Below are 26124 nucleotides of genomic sequence, written 5' to 3'. Positions count from 1 at the left end.
GCATTTTGGAAAAGCAAATCAACAGGACATATACACTTAATGGTAAGGTCCTGGGGAGTGTTGCTGAACAAAAACACCTTAGTTCCTTGAAAGTAGAATTGCAGGTAGATAGGATAGTAAAGGCGGCGTTTGATATGCTTTCCTTTATTGGTCAGAGCATTGAGCATAGTCATGTTGTGGCGGTACAGGACATTGGCTAGGCTACTGTTGGGATATTGTGTGTAATTCTGGTCTCCTTCCTATTGGAAGGATATTGTGAAACATGAAATGGTTCAGAAAAGATTTACAAGGACGTTGCCAGGGTTGGAGGATTTGAGCTACAGGGAGAGGCTGAATCTGAAAGGAATTTCTCGAAATGGAGAAAGGTGACCAATGGTGTTCCACAGGGGTCAGTATTGGGGCCACTGTTGTTTGTAATATACATAAATGATCTGGAAGAGGGCAGTGTTGATATGATCAGCAAGTTTGCAGATGACACAAAGATTGCTGAAGTAGCAGAAAGCATAAGGGACTGCCAGAGAATACAGGAGGATATGGATAGACTGAAGAGTTGGACGGAAAAGTGGCAGATGGTTTTCAATCCAGACAAATGTGAGGTGATGCATTTAGGCAAGTCTAATTCTAGAGGGAATTATACAATGAATGGAAGAGCTTGGGAAAAGTTGATGGGCAGAGAGATCTGGGAGTGTAGGTCCATTGTACCCTGAAGGTTGCTGCACACATGGATAGAGTGGTCAAGAAGGCATAGAGTATGTTTGCCTTCATTGGACGGGGTATTGATTATAAGAGCTGGCAAGTCATGTTAAAATTGTACAAGACATTGGTTCGACCACATTTAGAATACTGCATACAGTTCTGGTCGCCACATTACCAAAAGGATGTGGATGCTTTGGAGAGGACGCAGAGAAGGTTTAAGAGGGTGTTGCCTGTTTTGGAAGGTGCGAATTATGAAGAGAAGTTGAGTAGGTTAGATTTATTTTCATTAGAAAAAAGGAGAGTGAGGAGGGACCTGATTGCGGTTTACAAAATCATGAAGAATAGAGACGGGGTGGATAGACACAAGCTTTTTTCCCAGGGTGAAGGATCCCATAACGAGATGCCACGCTTTCAAGGTGAGAGGTGGAAAGTTTAAGGGGGATACACGCGGCAAGTGCTTCACACAGAGGGTGGTGGGCTTCCGGAACACTTTGCCAGCAGAGGTGGTAGAGGCAGGCACGGTAGATTCGTTTAAGATGCATCTAGACAGATGCATGAGTAGGTGGGGAGCAGAGGGATACAAATGCTTAGGAATTGACCGACAGGTTTAGACAGTACATTTGGATGGACTCAGGTTTGGAGGGCTAAAGGGCCTGTTCCTGGGCTGTAAATTTTCTTTGCTTTCCCTGGAGCATCGCAGGCTAAGGGGTGACCTTATAGAAGTTTATAGAATCATGAGGAGCATAGATAGGATAAATAGACAAAGTCTTTTCCCTGAGGTGGGGGAGTCCAGAACTAGAGGGCATAGGTTAAGGGTGAGAGGGGAACGATATAATAGGGACAACTTTCTTACACAAAGAGTGGTGTGTATTTGGAATGTGATGCCAGAGGAAATGGTGGAGGCTGGTACAATTACAGCATTCAAAATGCATCTGGATGGGTATATGAATAGAAAGGGTTTAGAGGGATATAGGCCAAGTGCTGGCAAATGGGATTAGATTATGTTATCCAGTCGGCCTGGACGAGTTGGACCAAAGGGTCTGTTTCCATGCTGTACACCTCTATGACCCTCTGACTCTACTTCATGAGTACTTCAAGGGCAGACGATGGCCAAGTGGTATTATTGCTGGACTGTTAATCCAAAGATGCAGGTAGATTTCTGGGGACCAGGGTTGAAATCTCACCATGGCAGATTGTAGAATTAAGAGTGTAACGAGGACCATGAAACCAATCGCCAAATGTCAGGAAAAAGCCCATCTAGTTGACTAATGTCCCTTAGAGAAGTAAACTGCCATCCTAACCTGGTCTGAACTACATGTGCAGTTACTTTCCCCTTGGATGGTCTATCCAGTGACAGCCTCATCCCATGAATGAATCAAAATGAACCAATTGCACCTTTTGCCTGTCATTTTTATGTCTTCTATACAGTGTGCCTGAAATACCATTCAACCTGGAATGTGATTCCTTTGACACCTATTGCTGTCTAAGCAGCCTCTTCAACATCAGAGAGAGGACAACACTACTGAGCTGTTAACTACAATTTCAGTACATATTATAAGAGAAGAACCTATTTCAGGATAAGAGCAAATACTCAGGGTAACGCTTCCCTCCCTATAACGTGTTTAGGAATATAAAGACCAATTATGGTCCAACCTGGGTGAGATGATTAGATTAGATTAGATTACTTACAGTGTGGAAACAGGCCCTTCGGCCCAACAAGTCCACACCGACCCGCCGAAGCGCAACCCACCCATACCCCTACATTTACCCCTTACCTAACACTACGGACAATTTTAGCATGGCCAATTCACCTGACCCGCACATCTTTGGACTGTGGGAGGAAACCGGAGCACCCAGAGGAAACCCACGCAGACACGGGGAGAACGTGCAAACTCCACACAGTCAGTCGCCTGAGTCGGGAATTGAACCCGGGTCTCAGGCGCTGTGAGGCAGCAGTGCTAACCACTGTGCCACCGTGCCGCCTGAGTTAACAGGACAGGTGAAAAATTGAAGTGAATTAAGACCAAAACAGATTCTATTCTTAAAATGAACAGTAACTTGGTACGACAGCCTTTTGGGGCATAGGGGTCAGCTTTACTTGTGCTACTACACGGAGGAGAACCCCTCTGTTAATTAAACCGAAGACCCAGAAAAGCTCACCTCGCCTCCTAATTTGTTAAAATATGAGTGGCAGAGAACTCTCAAATTCCACTGTTTAAAGAAATATTTTTTTTAAAATCTCAATGACAACATTAACAACTATTCACAATCCTAATCCCCCCTTCCTCTTAACTGATTGTCTGCCCCCAACTCTATAACAACATGCTGTTTCAATAAGACACTTTGTAAAATTACATCAACTTAATTTTAAAACCACACAGCCACTGTCTTCTTCGGTCTTCCCTCTTCAGGCTGAGAATCTCTCTGGGTCATTGTCTTCCTTTTTACTGCGGGTAGGTTTCACATGAAAAGTGCGTTTGATAGTGTTTCCTAATTTATTGGGAGAGCAGGATGTTAGCTCTCCTTATGTTACTGTCTGGACAGCAGTTGCTCACTCTCCAATCTTCAAAATGTCCACATTTTACACCCCATCATCAGATCATCTCATTAAACCAATATTGATAAAATAATAAATTTAAACTTGATTGGGTTTTAATATTCTGGGACATAATTTAAGCTGATTGGTTAGGTTAGAATTATTGTCAAAACAGCAACCAAAACTTAGGCATCGATTTCACAGCCAATTTTCAATTTTCCAGTACACTTTGGGACTGCAATTTAATCTAATACATAGGTGCTAGTAATCTCTCAGTTCAGAACAGCACTCACTCTCTCAAAGGTACAGTATCATGCCTTCAACTTCATAACATCTCATTTTCAAGTGGCTCGATTAGCAATTTTTCAGAACGGGTCAGACTGTTGTGGCTCAGGCACCACTCAAAACTTTGAAGTTACTACACTGCAACACAGTGAGGAGTACTATGGTATCAGGAGTATTGTCTTTCCAAGGATATATTAAACAGATAAGCTGTGTGTGAAATCAGACAGATGCAAGTGGACTCATCGCATTATTCAAAGTAGTGCAGAGAGGTCTATCAGTCAACATTCACCCAAGAACAGATTCTGTGGCCATTTGTTTGTTTCTTCTTATGGGAATTTACTGCACTTCAAATAAGTGTTACATTTACCTGTAATTCATTGAGTACACTCTGGTTAGATTTAAGCAAATTAATCCAAGTTCTGTCAAGTGTCATCTGCCCTAGCCCTACAGGCACTCGTACTCTCAGTCAAAACTGCAGACCTCAGATTGGCCTTCGAGAATGTCTGGGCCAATCATTTTCCTTAGGTTCACAGTCCTCAGTCGTGCCCTCAGATCCTGTGCAGACTAGCTAGAGGGAGGAGTATTTGTTGACACCTTTAACCACTGTGCATGACAATCTCAAGTCCCTACCTGCTTCAAGACCACCACCATCATCTCAGTACCAAAAGAAAACACATGCAACATGCCTCAACAACTACTGTCCGGTGGCTCTGATCTCTATAATCATGAAATGTTTGAGAGGTTAGTCATGGTCCACATCAACTTAGCATCCCAGCCTGCCGTGATCTTCTACAATCTGCCTGCTGGTGAAATAGATCCACAGCAGACACTGTTTCCCTAGCCCGACACTCATATCTGGACCATGTGGACAATAAGATACCTACATCAGGCTCTTATTTATTGACTACAGCTCCGTCTTCGACACTATAACCCAACCAAATTAATCTAAAACGGAGATCGAGGTCTCGGCTCCGTCCTCTGCAACTGGAATCTCAGCCTTCAGCTCCACAGACTGAAATCTGTGAAGATAGACAACTGCACCTCCTCTACTATAATCCTTAATACTGGCACCCCACAATGATGTGTACTCAACCTCCTTCCAAACTCCCTCAACACTGTGGCTAAGTTTCATACAAACGCCATCTACAAGTTCGCTGACCATACCACCATTATAGGCTAGATATCAAACAACAATATCAGAATACAGGAAGGAGAGAGAATGCTTGGTGTTGTGGTGCAATGATAACAACTTCTCCCTCAATGTCAGCAAAAGAACAATCATTGACTTCAGGAAGAAAGGAGGACACAATCTCCATTGATGTAGATAAGCGTATGTGGAAAGGGTTGAGAGCATCAAGTTTCTAGTAGTGACATTACCAACAATCTGTCCTGGACCTCCCACATAGAAGCAATGGTCAAGACACAACAATGCCTCTTCTTCCTCAGGAGGCTTAGGAAATTCAGAATCTCTACTTTTACAAATGCACCATAGAAAACATTCTATCTCGGTGCAAAACATCTTGGTACAGCAACTGCTCTGCCTCGGACCATAAGAAAGTACAGAAAGCTATGTGCACAGCTCAGACCATCATGAAAGCCAACCTCTCATTGACAGACTCCATCTACACTCCTCATGCCAAGGAAAGGCTGTGAATATCAAAGACCCCTTCCAAACCAAAAATTCGCTCTTCCAACCTCTTCCATCAGGGAGAAAATACAAAAGCTTAAACACACACACCAACAGGTTCAAGAACAACTTCTGAATGGGTCTCTCAAAATTTCAAATCTCACGTTGATCTTGCTTTTGTGCACGTCCTGTGCAGTCACAGCCCTATATGCCTCTCTCGAAACTCCATATGATATGTCCTTTGATATTATGATCTGCCTGTATTGCTTGCAAAACATTTTTTTTTACTATACTTGGGAACATGTGACAATAATAACTCAAATCATTTAGATATAGTATTCTGTAAAGAGAATGGCTGTTAATTCTGTTTCAAGTTAATTCCTGCTTCCTCAAACCTACCTTCAGTCCCACCTCTTACTGCTCATTCCTTCTGATGTATGGCCAAATCTGGGTTTTGCTTTCTATCTTCCTCTCATTAGCTTCAATTCAACTTCAGCCAGTTTGCTCTCTACCTTCTGGGTAGATATCTGGTCCTTGCTGTTAATTCTAGCCCTTTTTTTAAAACCTGCTTTGCTATTAGTGCTACTAAACAGCTGATTAGCTGAAATTTCTCACAACAAAATTGTTTTTTTTTCAAAAAAAAGTGACTGAACACAGGTGCAGAGTTCTGCATACTAGCCTTCTTGTAAACAAGTCACCTATTCTTTACAGATGTGTTATTTGCTGAGCAAATATGCATGTAATTCAGGACAAAATGTGCCCATTACAGGCAAACATTAATTAAAACCAGACCATACTGTGAAAACTGATGTACATCCAAATAACTGCCTTGCTGGCTAGGTCATTTCAGACATCAATTTAGGCCCAATCACTTTATCACAGGTCTGAAGTTACATGTAGACCAGACCAAGTAACAACAGCAGGCTTTCTTCCCTAAGGGACATTTGTGCACCAGGTGGGTTTCAAGGTAAACTGGTACAAATATAATTTTTTTTTGGCTCCAAATGTAAATTACCGAAATTAAATTTCCAGTTGTGATGGGAGGCATTAAACTCATGTTTGGATAATTTGTCCAGCCAACTGGATTACCAACCCAGTAACATGGCATGATTTCAGAGGAGGATAATACTGGCCTAGTCAGATCCCAGAGTGAAACCTGGGTTGATCGATCATAAATTCACTTTTGCAATTGTTTACCATGGTGATCAATCACTGAGCATATTCGCAAATGACATCACAAAGAACAAAGTATATTACACAAAGAACAAAAACTTGGGCGACACTGTGGCTCAGTGGTTAGCACGCTATCTCAGTGCCAGGGACCCAGGTTCAATTCCCGTCTCGGGCAACTCTGTGTGGAGTTTGCACATTCTCCCAATGTCTGCGTGGGTTTCCTCCAGGTGCTCAGGTTTCCTCCCAAAGTCCAAAGATGTGCAGGTTAGGTGAATTGGTCATAGTGTTAGGTGTAGGGTTGCTCTTCAGAGGATTGGTGTGGACTTGTTGGGCCAAAGGGCCTGCTTCCACACTGTAGGGAATCTTATCAAAACATGTTTTTTGTAACAATTATATTACAAATATCAGAAATAAAGATTGAAATAAAACTCTGACTGTCAACATCCTTGCAGATATTCAAACTTCAACTGAATGTTCCCATTTTCCAATTTTGAATTTCTTGTTCAATTGGGCATAGCTGAACTTGGGTTTCTTTCAGGCAAACCTTCCCATTCTTTTGGTGCTATATTTTTAGTTCTCTCTTCATCAGGTTCTTAAACTGCCAACAAGCTATTTACTCAAGAGGTTTGTAGGATGCATTCCTCGGAGATATCCTAAAGCATTGTGCTTCTGGACCCTTTCTCTTACAACACCGAAGCTACTTGACTTGTCTTCTGTCCTGATTGTTTGAAGCCTGCTAAAACTGCTCTTACAGATCTTTTCTGTCTTAATAACCTGTTTCTTCCTCTGAAAGATGCATATATACTGACTACTGTTAAAAAAAGGTCTGCTTCCATCTCTGATTTCCATGGTCATTGGGCACTAATACAATTTTATTTTCTTCATTTTACCCATATTTTCTAAGACACTTCATTATTCACCTCAATTTTTATTTTTAAAAGCTTAATTTAAATGCATGGAAGCACTTTTCCAGACAATCCAGTATCATTCTCAGAAGTTAAACTACAAATAGCTCCCTTGTTAAAGCATAATATAGAATTACAAATCAAGAACGTTCATCACACACATCCACCATGCTAGTCACGAACCAAGAGAATGCAAAACATCCATTCTAAGAGCGAGAGAGTTCTTCCCACGGCCAATACTTATTCTGAAGCCAGCTTTGTTAAAATAATGATCTAGTCATTACACCATTGCTGTTTTATTGGACCCTGCAGTGTGGAAACTGGCTGATACATTTCCAATGACATACTTCAAGCATATTTAATTGGTTGTGGTTCATTTGGTATTTCCTGAGCTTATGAAATATTCTGCAAAAAAAAACATAATTCTTTCATTCAGGAATAAAAAACCTGTAAGGAGCATCCAACGATTTAATTTAGTATCAAAGCCTCAAATGGACTGGATGTCAAATGCTCCCCAAAGAACTGTACCATAGCAAGAAGTCAACACCTTCAGGTGAGACAAGTAAAAATTTTTTTAAAAAGTTATCATAAAGTTTACCCAATTTATAAAAGGCAAATCACTATTTCATCACATCTAAACCAACAATAAACATGCAATTATTAGGAAACACACCTTGCAACATTTCCCTGTAGAGTGTCAGTCCATTTGAAGTTCTGAATGAAACGCAATTTGTTTTCTTGTGTTGTGCCATCCAGGGATAATATAAAACCTTTGGATGAAAGCGTAGAGAGAAAAAAAAATGTGACGACCCACAGTATAAATCTTGCTTTCCAAGTTTCGTTTACTATGCTGACTCGAGTATTAAAGAAGTTTTCTAATCAACCTGTAATGTTATGACACATCTCTGGAGCAGGTCGGATTTGAACCCAGACCACCTGCTCAGAAGGACGGATGCTACCACTACACCACATGAGGAGAAAGGAAGGACTGCAGATGCTGGAGATCAGAGTGGAGAGTGTGTTGCTAGGAAACCACAGGCAGTCAGGGCTCATGCCCGAAGTGTCAATTCTCCTGCTCCTTGGATGCTGCCTGACCTACTATGCTTTCCCAGCAACACACAACTCTATACCACAAAAGGCCTAATTTAGAAATTCCATTGCTCTTTGCACAGGTGCAGTTACTCGTTGACAAAATAGCAGTTTGTTCTTTAAATATTTTAAAGGATGTCAGCATGTGCTGCTCAACCCTATTTGCCATTAAACCAAGTAGCATGTTAGCCCACTTCAGACTGAAATTAAGTGTCAACCTTATTGCTATGGGTCTGGGGTGACAAGTCACTCAGACAAGGTAAGGGCAATGGGTTTCCTTCCTAAAAGTACATTAGTAAAGTAGGTGGATTTTACAATAATTGGTCACCATGACTGTGATCAGCTTTTTCTTCCCTGTTTAAACAGGGTCCAATGCATTAGCCTGGACCTTTGGTTGATCAATCTAGTGACATGACAAACCCAGCACCATCTCTTCCTGTACAGTAGGCTCAGATGGCAGTGGTTACCTTGGACTTCGGTTTCAGCAACACCTGGTGTTGAGATGAGTGTGCTTATGCGCGTAGTATGACCTGCTATCTTGAGGAAAGTTCAGGGATTTATTTGGTTCTGAAGGACCAAAGATGATCTTTTCGTTCTTGCCTCATGTCAATCAAACTTTGCACTTTGTCCTGTTTGGCAGATGTTCCAGTTGAGAAGTAGTCATGGGTTGGGAGATGCTAATGAACAATTTGTTGTCCTTCCTGAAGATGCTACACATATTTGCTACTATATCCCAATGACAGAGGATCTGAATGGCTTAGGTCATGGATGAGGTACTTTGACTGTATGACTTTGTAGAATCTTCAGTGAATCAGGTGGTGAGTAATTCTCCAGAATATTACCTGGGTCTCTAGATTAATAGGAAGATTGTGTTGGCCTAATGGTATCATCACAAAATTAATGATAACTCATTGATGACAGTGAATGATCACTATCAGCTAACTAAATTAATGACAGAACTGAGCACTACATCATTTACAATACAAGACAGCATAGCACAGGAACATGCCCTTCAGCTCTCCAAACCTGCACCAATTCCTAATCCTTAATTAGACCCATCTCTCATTGCCCGTGGGTGATATCTATCCCTCTGCTCGCCTCACGTTCGTGTGCCTATCAAGATAGATCTTAAACGTTGCTCATGTGCCTGCTTCCATCACCTCCACTGGCAGTGCTGTCCAGGCACCCACCACCCTCTTGGTGAAAAATGTTCCCTGCACTCCTCCCCTAAATTTTCCCCCACTCACCTTGAATCTGTGCCCTCTTGTAATTGACCTTTCCATCCTATGAAAAAGCCTGACTATCCACCCTATCTATGCCTCTCAATTTTGTAGATTTTTATAAGTCGTCCCTCAGCCTCCATCCTTCCAGTGAAAACGATCAGTTTATCCAACTTCTCCTCATAACTAAAACTTCAGACCAGGCAACATCCTCGTAAACCTTTTCCATATGTTCTCGAAAGTATTCACATCCTTCTGGCAAACAGAATTGCACACAACATGCCTAACGTTGCTGATTGTCCACTTATTATGACCATCATCATCTATTATTGTTCATTTCTACTTACCTCAATGCCATTAAGGAGTTAAAGAGGGAAGGAAATGGAATTACATGTAGGCTAGAAACAATTGAGGTGAACAAAAGACATGAGTAAACCAAAGAATTTAATGACAATTATTTGTTATTCTGGCAGTTTTTCTAGAGTCCACAAATGACATTCACGATCTTCAGTTTCTCAGCTTGACAGGGCAACATCTGGATTGCTGATCCACGACAAGGTAAGCATACAGTCAGAGAGAAACTAAAAACATTTCATTGCATGTAATCTTTCAATAAATTTCAAACCTTCCAACAAATTCAAGTGGGACTACAAACCACGTGCATCACGTATAATGGTAGTTTCACAATATTAGTGCATTGAATCTTTCCAAGCTACCTTTCCACCAAGTGCAGGCCCACTCTGCGTACAATAAAAATGGTTAAGTATCTCTCTAAACCAGATCCGTATTCAGCCATTATTCTTTTCCCATCTGAGAAAACTTATGACAGATCAAAAGGTGACAGATCTTCCTGAGAGATGAAGGTCCCAATTTACTTAGCTCAATTTCAGAGCAGGACAAGTAGTTTCAATTATCTTTAATTAGCTTAGTTAACTGATAAATCTGATCAGGCTTCAAATTCAAATGAGCACGTCTAAGTACTTTAAACATTGAGAGGTCTCCTGCCTCAACTATTCTCCCAGGCAATAAACACCCATTCAATCTCAGAATGCTTTCTCTCAAATCTCTCAAAACCTCCTGCCTTCCACTTTAAAATTATACTCCCTTAAATTGACATTGATTAAGGGAAACTGCTCCCTTCTATTCACCATGTCTATGCCCCTCAATCTTATACACCTCTATCAGGATTCCCCCTCAAAATTTCTCTCCTCCAAAGAAAACAATCCAAGCTTAAACAGTCTCTCTGCATAACTGACATGCTCCATCCCAGGAAACATCCTGGGGAATTTCCACTGCATCCCCTTCAGCACAAATACATCATTCTATCGTGTCGAGAGTGTGGTGTTGAGAAAGCACAGCAGGTCAGGAAGCATCCAAGGAGCAGGACAATCGATGTTTCAGAAATGAGGGCTATCATCCTATAGTGTTTGACCAGAACTGTATGCAATGCTCCAGTTGTGGTAATCAAAGTTCTGCACAGATGAACATGACCTCCCTGCTCATATAATCTATGGCACAACTAATAAAGGCAATGTTCCAAGAATGCTTCTTAAAATCGTATTAACTGACCCTGCCACCTTCACAGACAAGCACCACAAGATCCCTCTGTTCCTGAGCTTTCCTGAGTTTGCCGTTAATTGCATTTTACCTCGTCTTTTCACTTCTTCCAAAGTGCATCACCTCAGTTATCAAGGTTGAACTCCATCTGCCACTGATCTGCCCAGCTGACCAATCTGCTTGTAACCTAACACCTTGCTCCACTGAAGTGTCATTCAAGGCTATGGGCCTAGAGCAGACAAGTAGGACTAGCGTAGGTAGTAGTATATTTTTGGTGGTACAGACTCAATGGGCTGAAGAGCCTTTTCTACACTATATGTTTCTATGATCCAGAATACATCTACCTGTCTTTGTATTTAGAGAAAACGAAAAAGGAGGAAAGCAGGCAGCTGGAGCCATATTTAGATCATCCATAATTGCACTGAGTTCTGAACAAGCCAAATGACCTACTCCTGTTACTACTTATTTTGATCTTAAAAGTTTTTATTTATACAGTTTTTTCCATGGCTCCTAGAAGTTCAAATGTGCATCATGGCCCAGAAAATTCTTACGAAATATAGTTACCATTCTAATAAAGGAAACAGAACAGCTTAGTTATGCACGTAAGCTCTCAAAAAGAAAGGTGAAGAACCATCTCATCTGTTTTTGAGATGATCAAGTGATCAACATCACTAAAATACCAATAACCTGATCATGGCCATGGTAGAGTTTGTGAAAGCTTTCTGTGCAATAACTGATTTACTTCCACATTCCCCGCATTAAAACAGTGACTACACTTGAAAATGTACTTCTTTGGCTGTAAAGCACTTTGAGGCATCCAATGGCTGTGAAAATTGTGATATATTTCTAAAGCTTTCAAAATGCTTCAGAAGCAAGAGCACATTAGAGATTTTTTTCACATCTTCATTGTGCTCCCAAACTTTTTACTGCTAATACACACATTTGAAATGCAGGGAAACCTCAGAACCCACAAAGAGATCATAGGTTAGCTAACTATTTTAATAGTGTTTGTTAAGGGAGAAGTATAAATGGGGGAGAATTGCCTGTTCTTTTTCAAATAGTGCTATGAAATCTTTACAATCAACTAGGAGAAAGTGAGGACTGCAGATGCCATCCAGTTAAATAGGCAAAAGAAGCCTCATGTAAAGAATTATATTTCCATCACTCGTCAGTATCAGAGAGATTTATAAGCTTGAATTGTACTTGCAACTCAGGAGAAGAGTTTGAACCCAGAGGTAAGAGTGCGAACTAAGCCAGGTTACTGAACTGATTAAAATTAGCACTCCACACCTAGGCATTATGAAATCTAGCAAAAATAATATTGCGAGTAGATTTGTGGCCTTTTTAAATTATATTTCTACCTTGTAAAAGAGAAAGATAAGCATCCATTGCATTTTTCATCATGTCCATGTTACAATTCACATCTGTGAATAACTCCAAAAGTTTCAGTCTTGTGCTTCTCAAGTCACTGAAAGACAAAAAAATTGTATTACTAAATTACCAACCTCATATAAATAAGATTAATGGATAGTACACTTCCATATGATAATGAGACATTACCAGATCTTGACTGAAATGTCCTTTCAAATTACTGTTCCAACTTCCATTGTGAAACATCTAACATCAATTACTTCTCCCTCCACCTATTCTACCTATTTCCAGTGTCATTTTTAAAAATCCTATTTCCTGCACATGTAATATTTTGACTTTGTAACCAAATTCAGTTTATTAACATTGTATTAGGAAAACTAACATTTCATGATTGACGTTGTGTGATTATAATCACACAATTAAAGTATATTCATTGACCAATCAATATTATGCAGCTTAAATATAGTCAATAAAGATCTCAGGACTGTAACATCATTTGACAAGGAAATGCACCATGTGATGGCAAACAGGAATAACCTAATGTTTTAGAGCATAGCTGCGAGTCTGAGGGCTGTCTGTTTAGTTTCAGATCTCGACTTCCAAGGTTGAATAAGACTGTGGTCCAGGCTTACTATCCCTCATCAAGAAATCCTTGTATTGGTGTGTTAGAAGTACAGCAATTCAATAAAGGTAACCTTTGCATTATAACCAACTTTGTTACAATAGGTTTGATTTTGCAACTGTAACTCGTTAGACTTTAACATACACTAACAATTTGTACAAACTAATATGCTCTGTATTAGTTTTGTCCTTAGTGTATAAAGGCTAACAAAGTCTTTTCAAGTATTCAAACACAAAAAACAATCTATTTCAAAACAAATTACTTAAAAAGGAGAAAAAAACCAAGCACTCAGTTATTAGTATGTGGTTTAACAGGAATTTAGCCAAATCAAATGAGGATTGAGGCATGAGCTCAAGATATCAGCTTTCAGTGACCAAATGACATGTAAAACGTTTGAAGTTAGCCTACCTCCAATGAGGAGAGGAAGGCCTTTGAACCACTAAGAGTCAGAGACCTGGTGTCAACACAATCCTTAAGCTGAACCAGAAAGCAAGAGCTGCAGTATCCCTGTAAATTCACTGCCTTGCTTGAATACATTTTATTTATAACTGAAGTAAAGTTTCCAGAGTTATTGCACAAGCCTGACTCCTGCTACCTTATTAAAGTCTCAAATGGCCAAATTAAGATTGAAGTTTAAATTACATAATATCCCTAAAACTGGTGTGTAATAAATTAGATAAAGACATATACAAGGGGTGCCATTCCTTGCGTAGAAATTCATCACCATATCAGTCATCTCTTGGAATTTCACAATAGGATCAATTTCAGAAATGATCCCTTTTTCACTCTCCCAGTTTATAACTGTCAATACTGAATTAGGATTCATGGTTATGCTACTGGTTTTACACCATGATGATTCTGCAGTCTGCACATTAGTTCAGTAATCTTCCAATTGATCTCTTATCTTACCTATATCCCTCTCACCGTCGTGCGTACCCGATTACGTTAGGATGATTATGGATAATAATTACTCAGTGCAATTACACAGCAAAATTATAAGAAATGGGATTTCAAATTCTTTTGCTTTATTTACAAAATATTTATTTTAATTCTCAAATATTTGTCTCAGTTTAAATCACAAACGTGGTTACTGAGCATTATAAAGTAAGATATAGGTTAGAGTCCTGATCTTCAATTAATTGGATGACATCATATGGTCAAAGTGAGGGCATCACAACTTGCCTCCACACTCCCAAGCTATGGCAGCAAGACCAGACCTCAGCACCAGTCACTGCTTGTTTCTTATCAAAATTCAGTCAACTCTACAAGGGAATATCTAATTCAGCCTCAAACAATTGAATTTTCTGTTAAGCTGAAGCGTCTAGATTTGAAAGTCAGTTGAGAATCCAGGAGTAGCACTTTTTGGCTCTAATTCAGAAGCAGAACGTAATTGCTTCATTCCAGAGATGTGAGCATTAAAATCAAGGCTAATGTCAACACTTTGTGACGGACTGAAAAATATACTGGAGGAATTATCGGCTTTTAAAGGAAAGATTCAGCTGAGGCCCCACCTTCTTTCTCAAATGGAGGAGAAAGATTTCATGATATCATTTTGAAGAAAAGCAGGGAGATTTACCATAGTTTCCAGGCTAATAATTTGTTACTGAATGAACATAGCTACAAAAGCGGGTCATTATCAAAGACATTGCTGTTGAACAGAGTTTGTTGTGTGCAAACTGGCTGCTGCACTACATTCAAATAGTGAGTACATTTCAAGAGTACTCTATGGTCTTTAAAGTTGTTGCACCACGGAGGTTGCAAAGTTTTATATAAATGCAAAATTTTACTTTCTTTTATTTGGAAAGGAGGACAACTGCTGCAAGGAGAAACCAGAGGATTTAAGAAGCTCAAAAGACTCTCCACTATGAAGACCTTTAACTGGATAATGATTTTAGGTTCCACATGCAGTTGCCCACAGGCAGAAACAATACTGAATACATGTTGGCGCAGCTCTCAGCAGCAGTACTTGAATAAACCTGATGGAATATTCATCGCCCACCTGGATAGATGAAACTATTTCAGATGGGCACCAAGATCAAATGTGCTTGCGGTATGTACTGTTTACAAACACTGCAGTAACTCACCAAACTAATTCTAACAGCTCAAGCCTAGCCCATTGTCCTCTTTTATACAAGATAAGTGCTTCAACACTTTGGTAGTTCTTTACTTCCAAATCACAGGTGGTCCTGACTTGGACACGAATTGTTATTCCTTTAATCATGGCTTGTTTCAAACCTGAAATTCACTCCCTAACATAATCACAGGGTTGAAGCAGCTCCAGAGAGCAACCAACTACCACAATTGCTGGGGTATCAGGAACAGATTTATAATCTTGCCAGCATTGCCCATACTTAAATCACCCAGATGATCAAAATTCTGTGTTACTTCCATTTGGAAGCGGAACAGCTTCGGTTTGTTGAATGCGGTTACACCTGCTTTCTGCAGCTAAGCTTACAAAGCAACATGATGTTGATAACTTTTCCATTCTCCAGATGTCAGCATGACAGGCAATGCTTAGTTTGAATTAAAAACTGAATTTGTATTTTGGATTACCAGTTGAGTAACTATCAGCTCTCTATTTAAATAAAACTGTACTTTTGTTCTCCCACCCAAAATGAACTTCTTCTCATTTTCCCACATACTCCATTTCTGAACTTTTGACTTGGTTCTCTGACACATTGGTTCCAGCTTGCAGAAGCCAGCACTGTGTACACACCTCAGATGTTCACACGTAGGAGAATTATTACAGGGAAGGTTGCCAATAACCACAACCACTTTCCTCTGTGTCAAGTATAACTCTAAGCAAAAGAGAGTTTTCCCCCCGATTCCCAAACGCCTTGACACCAGAGTCAAAAATGCTACCTTTCATCAGGAACAGTCATTCTCGCCTCACCTTTGGTAGTGTAAATCCTGACTCTCAACCAAGACAACATGGACAATTGTCAACATTTATACCCATGGATAAGGAACCAAACAAACAATGAATCAACACTTGAATATTGCATTTTCTTTAAGCAAAACAATATAAAAATAGCTCACACTGAAGTAAATAGGATCCTCTAAAACAATATCTCAAGCAGCAGTTGATGCACGCCTGCTTAATCTACATGCCTTGCCCTATTCCTAGAAATTGTCACTTTAGTATTTGAAAAAATGGCCAGATACAAAGTGAGGAAAGTCCAGAACTAGAGAGGGGGGGGGGGGGGGGGGGGGGGGGGGGGGGGGGGGGGGGGAGAGATGTGGAGAGAAATATAAAAGGGACCTAAGAGGCAACTTTTTCACGCATAGGGTGGTAAGTGAGCTGCCAGAGGAAATGGTGGAGACTGGTACAATTGCAACATTTAAAAGGCATCTGGATGAGTATATAAATAGGAAGGGTTTATAGGGATATGGACCAAAAGCTGGCAAATGGGACTAGATTAGGTTGGGGTTTGTCGGCATAAACTAGTTGGACTAAAGGGTCTGTTTCCATGCTACACATCTCCATGACTAATTATAAACATTCTGATTTGTGTTTAAAAATACCAACGTTACCTGTAATAAGAAACTGAACTTCCTTAAATAGGAATCTTACCACTTCAAAACTGACTGAAAGAAATTGAAATATAGCTTGACAGGTGACAGAGCCCATTTCAAGTAGCAGTAGCTATTTTCGCCCAATATTCTGGTCTCTGAATTCACTCAACAAAGTTATGTCTCAAATACCTGATTCACCTCAGCAGATCTCATAGCTGAAAAATTGGAGAGCTAACATCACGACTAATTAACTTAGGAAAGAAGTTTGCACAAATTTGCAAATAACAAGGGGTCAGTTTTTAAGAGCAGAGAGACAACCTGATTGATGGGCATAATATTGTGTGGGCATGGACAAGATGGATAGAAAGCAGCTGCTACCATTAGTTGAAAGGACAACAACAAACGGACATAATTTTAAGGTGAACAGCAGGAATTTTAGAGGGAGTGAAGGAATTTTTTTTTCCCCCACCCAAAATGAACCTGGAATGCTTTGCCTGAGAGGGCAGTTGAGACAGGAAACATCAATCTTTAAAAAGGTACTTGGATGAACACTTGGCATTTGAGAACATTCAAGGCTATGGGCCAAGTGCGACAATGTGGGATGACTGTAGATATATAGCAATTTCTTGTCAATGTAGACTAGATGGGCCGAAAGGTCTCTTCTGTACTGTATGATTCTATGATGAATCAAAAAGGGCAAAACCGATCCCGATGGTAGAAAGCTCAAAAACCAGAGAGCATAGATTTGGAAGCAGTGGAGATACGAAGGAAAACCCTAATCACACAGCGAGGAGCTAGCATTTGGAATGCACTGGCTGAGTGTGTGATGAAGGCAGTTTCAACCTAAACATTGCAAAAGGAATTGGATCTATTCTGAAATAAAAATTCACACGGCGCGGAAGGGAAAGGCAGGCGAGTGACGCTGGGTGAAGTAAAAGAACTGCGGATGCTCTCGATCAGAAACTAAAAGAAAAATAGCTGGAAAACTCAGGTCTGGCAACATCTGTGGAGCGAATCACAGTTAACCCTTCCTCCGATTTCTTTTCACAGATGCTGCCAGACCTGTTCAGCTTTGATTTTTGACAATGGACGAACTGTTCCTTTAGGGAGACAGCAGACACGTTGGGCTGAACACTGTCTTGTGCCGTAAACAGTCTCTGATCATGGGATTTTAAGTTACTGCGGACCTATGGCAAATCACCATGGAAAGGAGAAGTTGATAAAGGAAGCTGGCATCGGTTTGTTTTTAATGTTGAGTGCCTTATCACCAAACTGCACCCGCTGGTGACCCCAGGCAGGGAGATGAGGCAGGTCGGACTCTGCATCGCAAAGCCAGTGGTACATTTAAAGGGCCTGGGCATTTAAACCTTACTTGCAGATCTTCGCCGCGGCGGTGTTCGTGGCAACTCCGTACAAGTTAAAAGAAACCGGGGCCGTCGCCTTCAGCGGGTTCCTATGAAACCAGTGTGTCATTGTCGGAAACCGACTGGATGGAGAATGAAACTTCAAAACGCCGCGTAGACCGGGAAGGAGAGCGAGAGAGAGAGAGAGAGAGCCGCCTGCTTCAATACACCGGGACCGAGAGGAGCGGCCTGTCCCTGTACACCGGGACCGAGAGGAGGGAGGAGCGGCCTGTCCCTGTACACCGGGACCGAGAGGAGCGGCCTGTCCCTGTACACCGGGACCGAGAGGAGGGAGGAGCGGCCTGTCCCTGTACACCGGGACCGAGAGGAGCGGCCTGTCCCTGTACACCGGGACCGAGAGGAGCGGCCTGTCCCTGTACACCGGGACCGAGAGGAGGGAGGAGCGGCCTGTCCCTGTACACCGGGACCGAGAGGAGGGAGGAGCGGCCTGTCCCTGTACACCGGGACCGAGAGGAGCGGCCTGTCCCTGTACACCGGGACCGAGAGGAGCGGCCTGTCCCTGTACACCGGGACCGAGAGGAGGGAGGAGCGGCCTGTCTCCGTACACCGGGACCGAGAGGAGCGGCCTGTCCCTGTACACCGGGACCGAGAGGAGCGGCCTGTCCCTGTACACCGGGACCGAGAGGAGGGAGGAGCGGCCTGTCCCTGTACACCGGGAACTTTGGTAAGGACCTATCCCTGTACACCGGGAGGGGGAAGGGGAGCGGCCTGTCTCCGTACACCGGGACGGTGGGGTGAGGGAGCGGCCTGTCTCCGTACACCGGGACGGTAATGGTGGGGAGTTTCGGTTGGACGGTGGTGGGAACCGGAAGTCAGGAACTGCTCGCGAGAGGCTGCGTGATGACGTCAATCGCTCTCCCGGAGATCACATCCTCCGAATAATCAGCCGGATGTTTGTGTTCTCCTTGTAATTTCCTTTTCATCTCAAATGAATTCTCCGGAATGGTCAGGGCTGTCTTCTTTTTTTTCCCCCTCCTTTAAAAAAAGTTAACCACGGGGAAGCCATGACCAAACGGCATCTCCGCCCCTGCCCGCTTCAGCAGATATCATGGCGCGGGTTGGGGGGGGGGGGGGGATTCAGCATTCTGATTGGCTGAGCGGCCCGGGCGCGCGGCCTGGCGGTTACCTCATCTCAACCGTTACGTCACGCGCTCGCTCACCCGAGCTTGCAGGCGCCGATCGTTGATTGATCGCTCAACAAGCCAGTCAGATGGAGGAGCGGGACAACGGGCGGCATGGGTAGCCAATCAGACTTGGTAAAAGGCCGGTGGGCGGGGATCGGAGGCGGGGTGGGCCGTGTTTGAACCGCCATCAGGTTCGGGTTCAGGGCCTTTCTTGTTGCCTCCTCCTCCTTTGGCTCGGATTGTACATAGAGCCCAGATGGGCTTGGTCAGGAGCTGGGTCTGGTACTGGTTGGAGGCTGTGACTTGAGGCACAATGTTAGGCGAGGAGTAGTTTACAAGGCGAGTCCAAATGTTGACTTGATACCATTTGGAGCGACGAAATATATCTTACAACACTTAAAACAATGACTGATATTAATAAAACAGTACAAAAATGGCACGCAAGTTTCAAAAAAGGTACAGACTTCGATTCCTGGGGACAGTTAGTGGAAGCTATCGACGAGTACCAAATGTGAGTCTTTATTAATCCTGTTACAGTAACCGTTTGAGTTGTTATTGACCAAACTTTTTTTTTCCCGAAAAAAAATTTCAACGTAGACGACGTAGAAAGTTTGAAGCAAATTGTTAAAGACAGCACCAGTAGTCTTTGGGCTTTAAATTGCCAGGGGAGCCTTGCACAGTTCATTCTGCATCCACACCCTCTTTTGTTATGGGTGGAGACAGCAGGATATGTTAATGCTTGTTCTGTTTTGAACGAGAAGACTTGGGGTATTTTTGCGTTGTTTTGTTAAAATGCTTCTTAATGAAAAACTTTAGCTCCCCATGTTTGATTATTTCAGCAAGGGAAAATTGAAATGTGTTCTAGCAAGATATGGTTATAGTTTCTCTCCATCAGATCCACATAGACAACCGTGGTCTTACCAAGAGTTTACCTACCTTCTGGTTGGGATGCTCTGAAATGATTTATGATCTTGACTTTGTGATTGTGTTTCTGGTGTCTATTCTGAAATGTTGCATAATGCACAATTTATTTAACCACTTCTTTAGTAGCTGTTGGCACGAAAAGTTACCCTACTAATAGAAATTCATGCTCCATTGTTGTGTGGATGTAATCTACGGTGATCTCAAACCAAATGTGCTATCAGAATAAAATTTAAAATGTGGTAGGAGCAAGGGGTATGGTTCAGGTTTTAACTTTTTTATTATTTGTTTGTGTGGTGTGGATTTTGTTGGTTGGCCAGTACTTTATGCTGCCTGACCTGCGCTTTTCCAGCAATACATGTTCAGCTCTGATCTCCAGCATCTGCAGTCCTCACTTTCTCCTCAGTATTTATTGTAGACAGGCAGGAGGCTGGAAGAACACAGCAAACATTACCAATCCTAGTTGTCTTTGATAAGGTGGCGGTGAATTGCCTTCATGAACTACTGCTGTCATGTGTTGTAGGTTGACCCACATTTCCATTTAAGAAGGAATTCCAAGATTTTGACCTGCAATTGTGAAGAAATGTTGATACGTTTCCAAGTCAGGATGGAGAACTTGCAAGTGGTGGTGTTCCCGTATACTGTATCTGCTTCTGTTGTCCGTCTAGATGGAAGTGGTCATGAGTTTGGATGGTGTTGTCTAAGAATCTTTGGCAAATTTCTGCAGTGCATCTTGTAGATAGTAGCAGCAGTGTGTACTGAGCATTGGTGATTGTGGTGCTACTCAGGCAGGCTACTGCTTCTTGGATGGTGTCAAACATTTTGAATGTTGGAGCTGCGCCCATCCAGACAAGTGGATAATATCTCATCACAATCTTGAATTGTCTTATCAGTCATGGACAAGATTTGGAGAGTCAGCACGTGAGTTTTTCTTTGTCACAGTATTTTTAGCCTGTGACTACCTCTTATAGCCACTGTGTTTGATGTTATGAGTCCAGTTGAGTTTCTTGGTAATGCCCAGGTATTCAGTGATGATGATGTCATTAAATGTCAAAGATTGGTGTATTAATTGTCTCTGTCTCCTATTGGAGATGATCATTGCCTGATGTGAATGTTGCTTCTTTTCACAAAAGATGATGCTACATAAGCCTTGGTGAAAAGTGTTGTAATTCAAATGCCAGAGGTTTTTTTTATTGATGAAGATGAGTTAACGTGTAATGTTAAATCACCAGGATTGAATGAAATAAATAAAAAGATGTTGAGGAAAGCAAGTGTGGAAATTGCAGAGGCATTGGTAATAATTTTCCAGCCTTCCTTTGACTTAGAAAATTGCAAATGCTAGTTCAAAAAAAGTCCAAACATAGGCCCAGTAACTAGAGACCAGCAGCTTGACCTCAATGTTTGAAAGTTTCTAGAAATAAAGTCATTTTGAAAAATGAGTTAAGGGACACCACATGGATCTCTTAAGGAGTGCTTGTTTTCAACCAATTTGTTGGAATTTTTAGATGGAATAACTTTCAAAAGATATTTGAAATTCCCATATGACTTGAGCAAAATTATCACTCTCTTGGAATGTAAGGAACAGTCGCAACATGGGAACAAAATTGGTTGAGTGACTGAAACCAGCAATCGTGTACAATTGTTTGAATTGGTTGAAAGGTTGGAGTTCCCTAGATGTTAGTTATAGGGTCTCTGCTTATCCAGAAATATTAATCACCTTAATATAAACCAGGTCAATATTTATAAATTGATCCTAATGTACAGGACAAATTTCAACATTTGCAGATACTACGAAACTTAGAATTATTGTCAAGAGTGAACAGAATTCCTTTGAACTGGGTCAAAACCCTGGAACTCCCATTCTAACAGTGACTGGACCTGTTCAATAAGGCAATTCATTACCTTTTTTTGAAGGCATTAAGGATTGGCATAATGCTATCCTTGCTAAATATACCCACATCCTGTGAATGAATTAAAATAAAAGCAGTGGATCAGTGGCAAATAAAATTTAACGCAGAGAAGTTAGATCATATGGAATACAAGGAGAACGAGCCATTTAGATAAAAAAAACTGGCTTGCAGGTAGAAGACAGAGGATAGTGTTGGGGGGTTGCTCTTCAGACTGGAGGCCTATGACCAGCGGTGTGCCACATCGTTCAGTGGCTGGGTCCACTGCTTTTTGCCATTTATGTAAATGATTTAGATGTGAACATAAGAGGTATGGTTAGTACGTTTGCAGATGACGCCAAAATTGGAGGTGTAGTGGACAGTGAAGAAGGTTACTTCAAACTGGAACAGGATCTTGATCAGATGGGTCAATGACTGAGGAATGGCAGATGGAGTTGAGTTTAGATAAATATAAGGTGCTGCATTTTGGAAAAGCAAACCAGAGCAGAACTTGTACACTTAATGGTAAGGTTCTGGGGAGTGTTGCTGAACCAAGGGACTTTGTTGTGCATGTTCATAGTTCCTTGAAAGTGGAGTTGCAGGTAGATAGGATATTGAAGAAGGTGTTTGGTATGCTTACCTTTATTGGTCTGTACATTTGAGTACAGGAGCTGAGAGAAAGTGAGGACTGCACATGCTGGAAATCAGTCGAAATGTGTGGCACTGGGAAAGCGCAGCAGGTCAGGCAGCATCTGAGGAGCAGGAAAGTTGACATTTTGGGCATAAGTCTTTCATGAGGCTGATGAAAGGCTTATGCCTGAAACATCGATACTCTTGCTCCTTGGATGCTGCCTGGCCTGCTGCGCTCTTCTAGCGCCACACTTTCTGGCATTGACTATAGGAGTTGGGAGGTCATGTTGCGGCTGTATAGACCATTGGTTAGGCCACTTTTGGAATACTGCGCGTAATTCTGGTCACCTTCCTACAGAAGAATGTTGTGAAACGTGAAAGGGTTCAGAAAAGATTGGGTGGGTTTGAGCAATGTAGAGTGGCTAAGTAGGCTGGGTCTGTTTTCTCTGGAGTGTCAGAGGCTGAGGGATGAGCTCAGGTTTTTATAACATCATGAAGGGCATGGATAGGGTAAATAGATAAGGCCTTTTCCCCAGGATGGGGTGTCCAAAGCTAGAGGGCGCAGGTTTAAGATGAGAGGAAAGATTTAAGAGACCTCCGTGGAAACCTTTTCACATCCAAGGTGGTGCTTGGATGAAATGAGTTGCTGGAGGAAGTAGTGGAGGCTAGTACAATTACAACATGTAAAATATATTTACATGGCTATATGAATAGAAGAGTTTAAAGCGATGTGAGCCAAATGCTGGCAAGTGGGTGTAGATTTATTTAGGATATCTGGTCTGCTTCCATCTATGCATCCGTGACTCTTAAGTGATTCATTTTGGGAGTGAAAATAGCGAGAGACCCAATATATAAAGAGAACTACGAAGGTTACAATCTAGAAGCGGGTACAGGAGACAAAGAATCTAGGTGTACCTGTGCGTGAATCGCTGAAACTGGCAGGGCAGGGTTTTAAAACTTGCAGCATTCGAAGCTTTAAGAGCATAGAGTTTAAAAGCAAGGAGGAAATAATAAATTTGTTTGCCCTCAGATGGGCGTTAATGTCCAGCTCTGAACACAACACTTGAGGAAGGGTGTGAAGGCATAGAGAATGCAGAAGGGATTCAAATAGTTCCCGACTGAGGCAATTTATGTCGATAGATTGTACAGGTTGACACTGCTTTCCTTGGTGAAGAGAAGGTTGAGAGGAGATTTAACCAAGGTATGGTGGCTATATTGCAGAGTGATACCAGCAGTGTGGGTTCAATTCTCTACCAGTTGAAGTTACCATAAAGGACTCTGAATCAATCCTGGCCTGTGGCATGGTTACCCTCTGGTTAAACCTTACAAATGAGAGCAAACCTCTGGCTCAGTAAGACTATGGCAACTTTAAACAGATTTATTCAAAATCATGAGGGTTCTAAGTCATCTGGTCCCATTGGTTGCAGGATTGAGGACCAGAGGAGCACAGGCTTAGGGTAACTGGCAAAAGAAGTAGCAATGCTGACACAGGAAAAGTTCCTGGGATTGCTTAACATCTGGATTACACTATCTACACATGTAATGGAGGCAGGGTGAATAAAAGCATTTAAGAGGGGACTAAGTACTTAGCCCTACATATGCTTCTTTTTCAGCTATGAGGAGAAGACAAGGGATGTGGCAATTGATAAATTGCTCTAGAGAACCAAGGACAACCCTGGCCAGATGGTCTCCTTCTGTGCTGTTGCCATTATGTGATTCTGAAGTGTTTGGTGGACTTCATGATCGTGAAAAGTCTCATATTATTTCTTCCTTGGGTTTATAGTTATTTTGGCATACATTTCAGCCCTGAGAAATTGTTTTAAAAAATGCCATTGCAATATTTTTTGTCATGAGTTTAAGATGTTTACATCAAATGTGTTGCAGTTGTTCCTTATTGTGGCTAGAGCCTTTTCATAACACACCTCTGTACTGACTAGTTTGTAAGGTGTTTTCCTTAAAACAGGAAATGGGTGTGTAACTTTTGCAGGAAGCAGTCTTAGTGGACTATTCCTGGAAATGTCCTCTTGAGAGATTTGCTACTGTATTGCTTTCCTATATTGGTTAATTTTAGATGTGCCCTTAGGAAAATGGGTGTCTAATAGGGGTTATAATTCAAGTTTGTGGAAACTGGAGGATGAGGAAATGTGTGCCAAGTTTTTATTTTGTTGCTTATTTTCTCCTTTTTGAATCCTGAAAGTGTTGATTCATTGTTTGTTTGGTTCCTTATCCATGGGTATAAATGTTGACGATTGTCCATGTTGTCTTGGTTGAGAGTCAGGATTTACACTACCAAAGGTGAGGTGAGAATGACTGTTCCTGATGAAAGGTAGCATTTTTGACTCTGTGGTTTGGGAATCGGGGGGAAAACTCTCTCTTTTGCTTAGAGTTATACTTGACACAGAGGAAAGTGGTTGTGGTTATTGGCAACCGTCCCTGTAATAATTCTCCTGCGTGTGGACATCTGAGGTGTGTACACAGTACTGGCTTCTGCAAGCTGGAACCAATGTGTCAGAGAACCAAGTCAAAAGTTAAGAAGTGGAATATGTGGGAAAATGAGAAGAAGTATATTTTGGGTGGGAGAACAAAAGTACAGTTTTATTTAAACAGAAAATTTTTTTTAGATTAGACTTACAGTGTGGAAACAGGCCCTTCGGCCCAACAAGTCCACACCGACCCGCCGAAGCGCAACCCACCCATACCCCTACATTTACCCCTTACCTAACACTACGGGCAATTTAGCATGGCCAATTCACCTGACCCGCACATCTTTGGACTGTGGGAGGAAACCGGAGCACCCGGAGGAAACCCACGCAGACACGGGGAGAAACTCCACACAGTCAGTCGCCTGAGTCGGGAATTGAACCCGGGTCCACAGGCGCTGTGAGGCAGCAGTGCTAACCACTGTGCCACCGTGTTGCCCAAACTGCAGAAAGCTGCAAAACAAAGGGCTTTGGGGGAACTTGTGCATGAAACACAAAGCTAATATATATGCCGAGCAGGTAATCAGGAAGGCTAATAGAATGTTGGTTCTTATTCAAGGGGGTCTGTGTATACAAATAGTTTCATTTACTGCAGCTGTACACGGCGCATCTGGAGTACAGAGTCATTTTGGTCCTCCTGATTAAGGAAATATATCATTGCATTGGAGTTGTTTCCGAGTTCACAAGGATGATCCCTGATATGAGCAAAGGCTAACCAGCTTGGGACTTTACTAATGGGAGTTCAGAAGAATAGAAGGTATATTTCTCATTGATATATTTCAAAGATTCTGTAGTGACTTGACCGGGTAAGTGCAGAGGGAATGTTATCTTCATGGGAGCCGCTAGGACTAGAAGGCATAGTCTGAGATTAAAGGGGTACCAATAAAAAGCTGAGATGAGGAGGTACTTCTCTGAGGGTTGAGTATTTGGAGTTCTTTGCCCCAGAGAGCTGTGGGGACAGAGTCCTTGTGTATGTTTAAAGCTGAGATAAATTCTGGATCAGTAAGGGAATAATGGTTACTGGGAAAGAGCAGGGATATGGATATGAGAGTTGGATCAGCA

The 26124-nt window shown here is 41.8% G+C and overlaps 2 protein-coding genes across 3 annotated transcripts in view; one reads left to right on the top strand and one right to left on the bottom strand.

The window, feature by feature from the left end:
* brox (BRO1 domain and CAAX motif containing) overlaps window positions 1-18823 on the bottom strand; it is a 48419-nt gene extending 29596 nt beyond the window's left edge. Inside the window, exons 1-4 of the mRNA XM_060848417.1 lie at window positions 18230-18823; window positions 17970-18189; window positions 12450-12556; window positions 7896-7992 (exon numbers count right to left, since the gene is read on the bottom strand). Of these exons, the coding sequence (XP_060704400.1) occupies window positions 7896-7992; window positions 12450-12556; window positions 17970-18070 (305 nt within the window). The 5' untranslated portion in view covers window positions 18071-18189; window positions 18230-18823. The remainder of the gene's footprint in view (window positions 1-7895; window positions 7993-12449; window positions 12557-17969; window positions 18190-18229) is intronic.
* Window positions 18824-19376: 553 nt separating this feature from the next.
* aida (axin interactor, dorsalization associated) overlaps window positions 19377-26124 on the top strand; it is a 91338-nt gene continuing 84590 nt past the window's right edge. For both annotated transcript variants that reach the window (XM_060848406.1, XM_060848396.1), the window contains exon 1: window positions 19377-19656. In XM_060848406.1, coding sequence (XP_060704389.1) covers window positions 19550-19656 — 107 coding nt within the window. In that variant the 5' untranslated portion in view covers window positions 19377-19549. The remainder of the gene's footprint in view (window positions 19657-26124) is intronic.

The sequence above is a fragment of the Hemiscyllium ocellatum genome, chromosome 3 (assembly GCF_020745735.1).
Source record: "Hemiscyllium ocellatum isolate sHemOce1 chromosome 3, sHemOce1.pat.X.cur, whole genome shotgun sequence".
Lineage (NCBI taxonomy): Eukaryota > Metazoa > Chordata > Chondrichthyes > Orectolobiformes > Hemiscylliidae > Hemiscyllium > Hemiscyllium ocellatum.
Note: the sequence above shows the minus strand (reverse complement) of the source record. Positions and strands in the feature narration are given on the sequence as shown.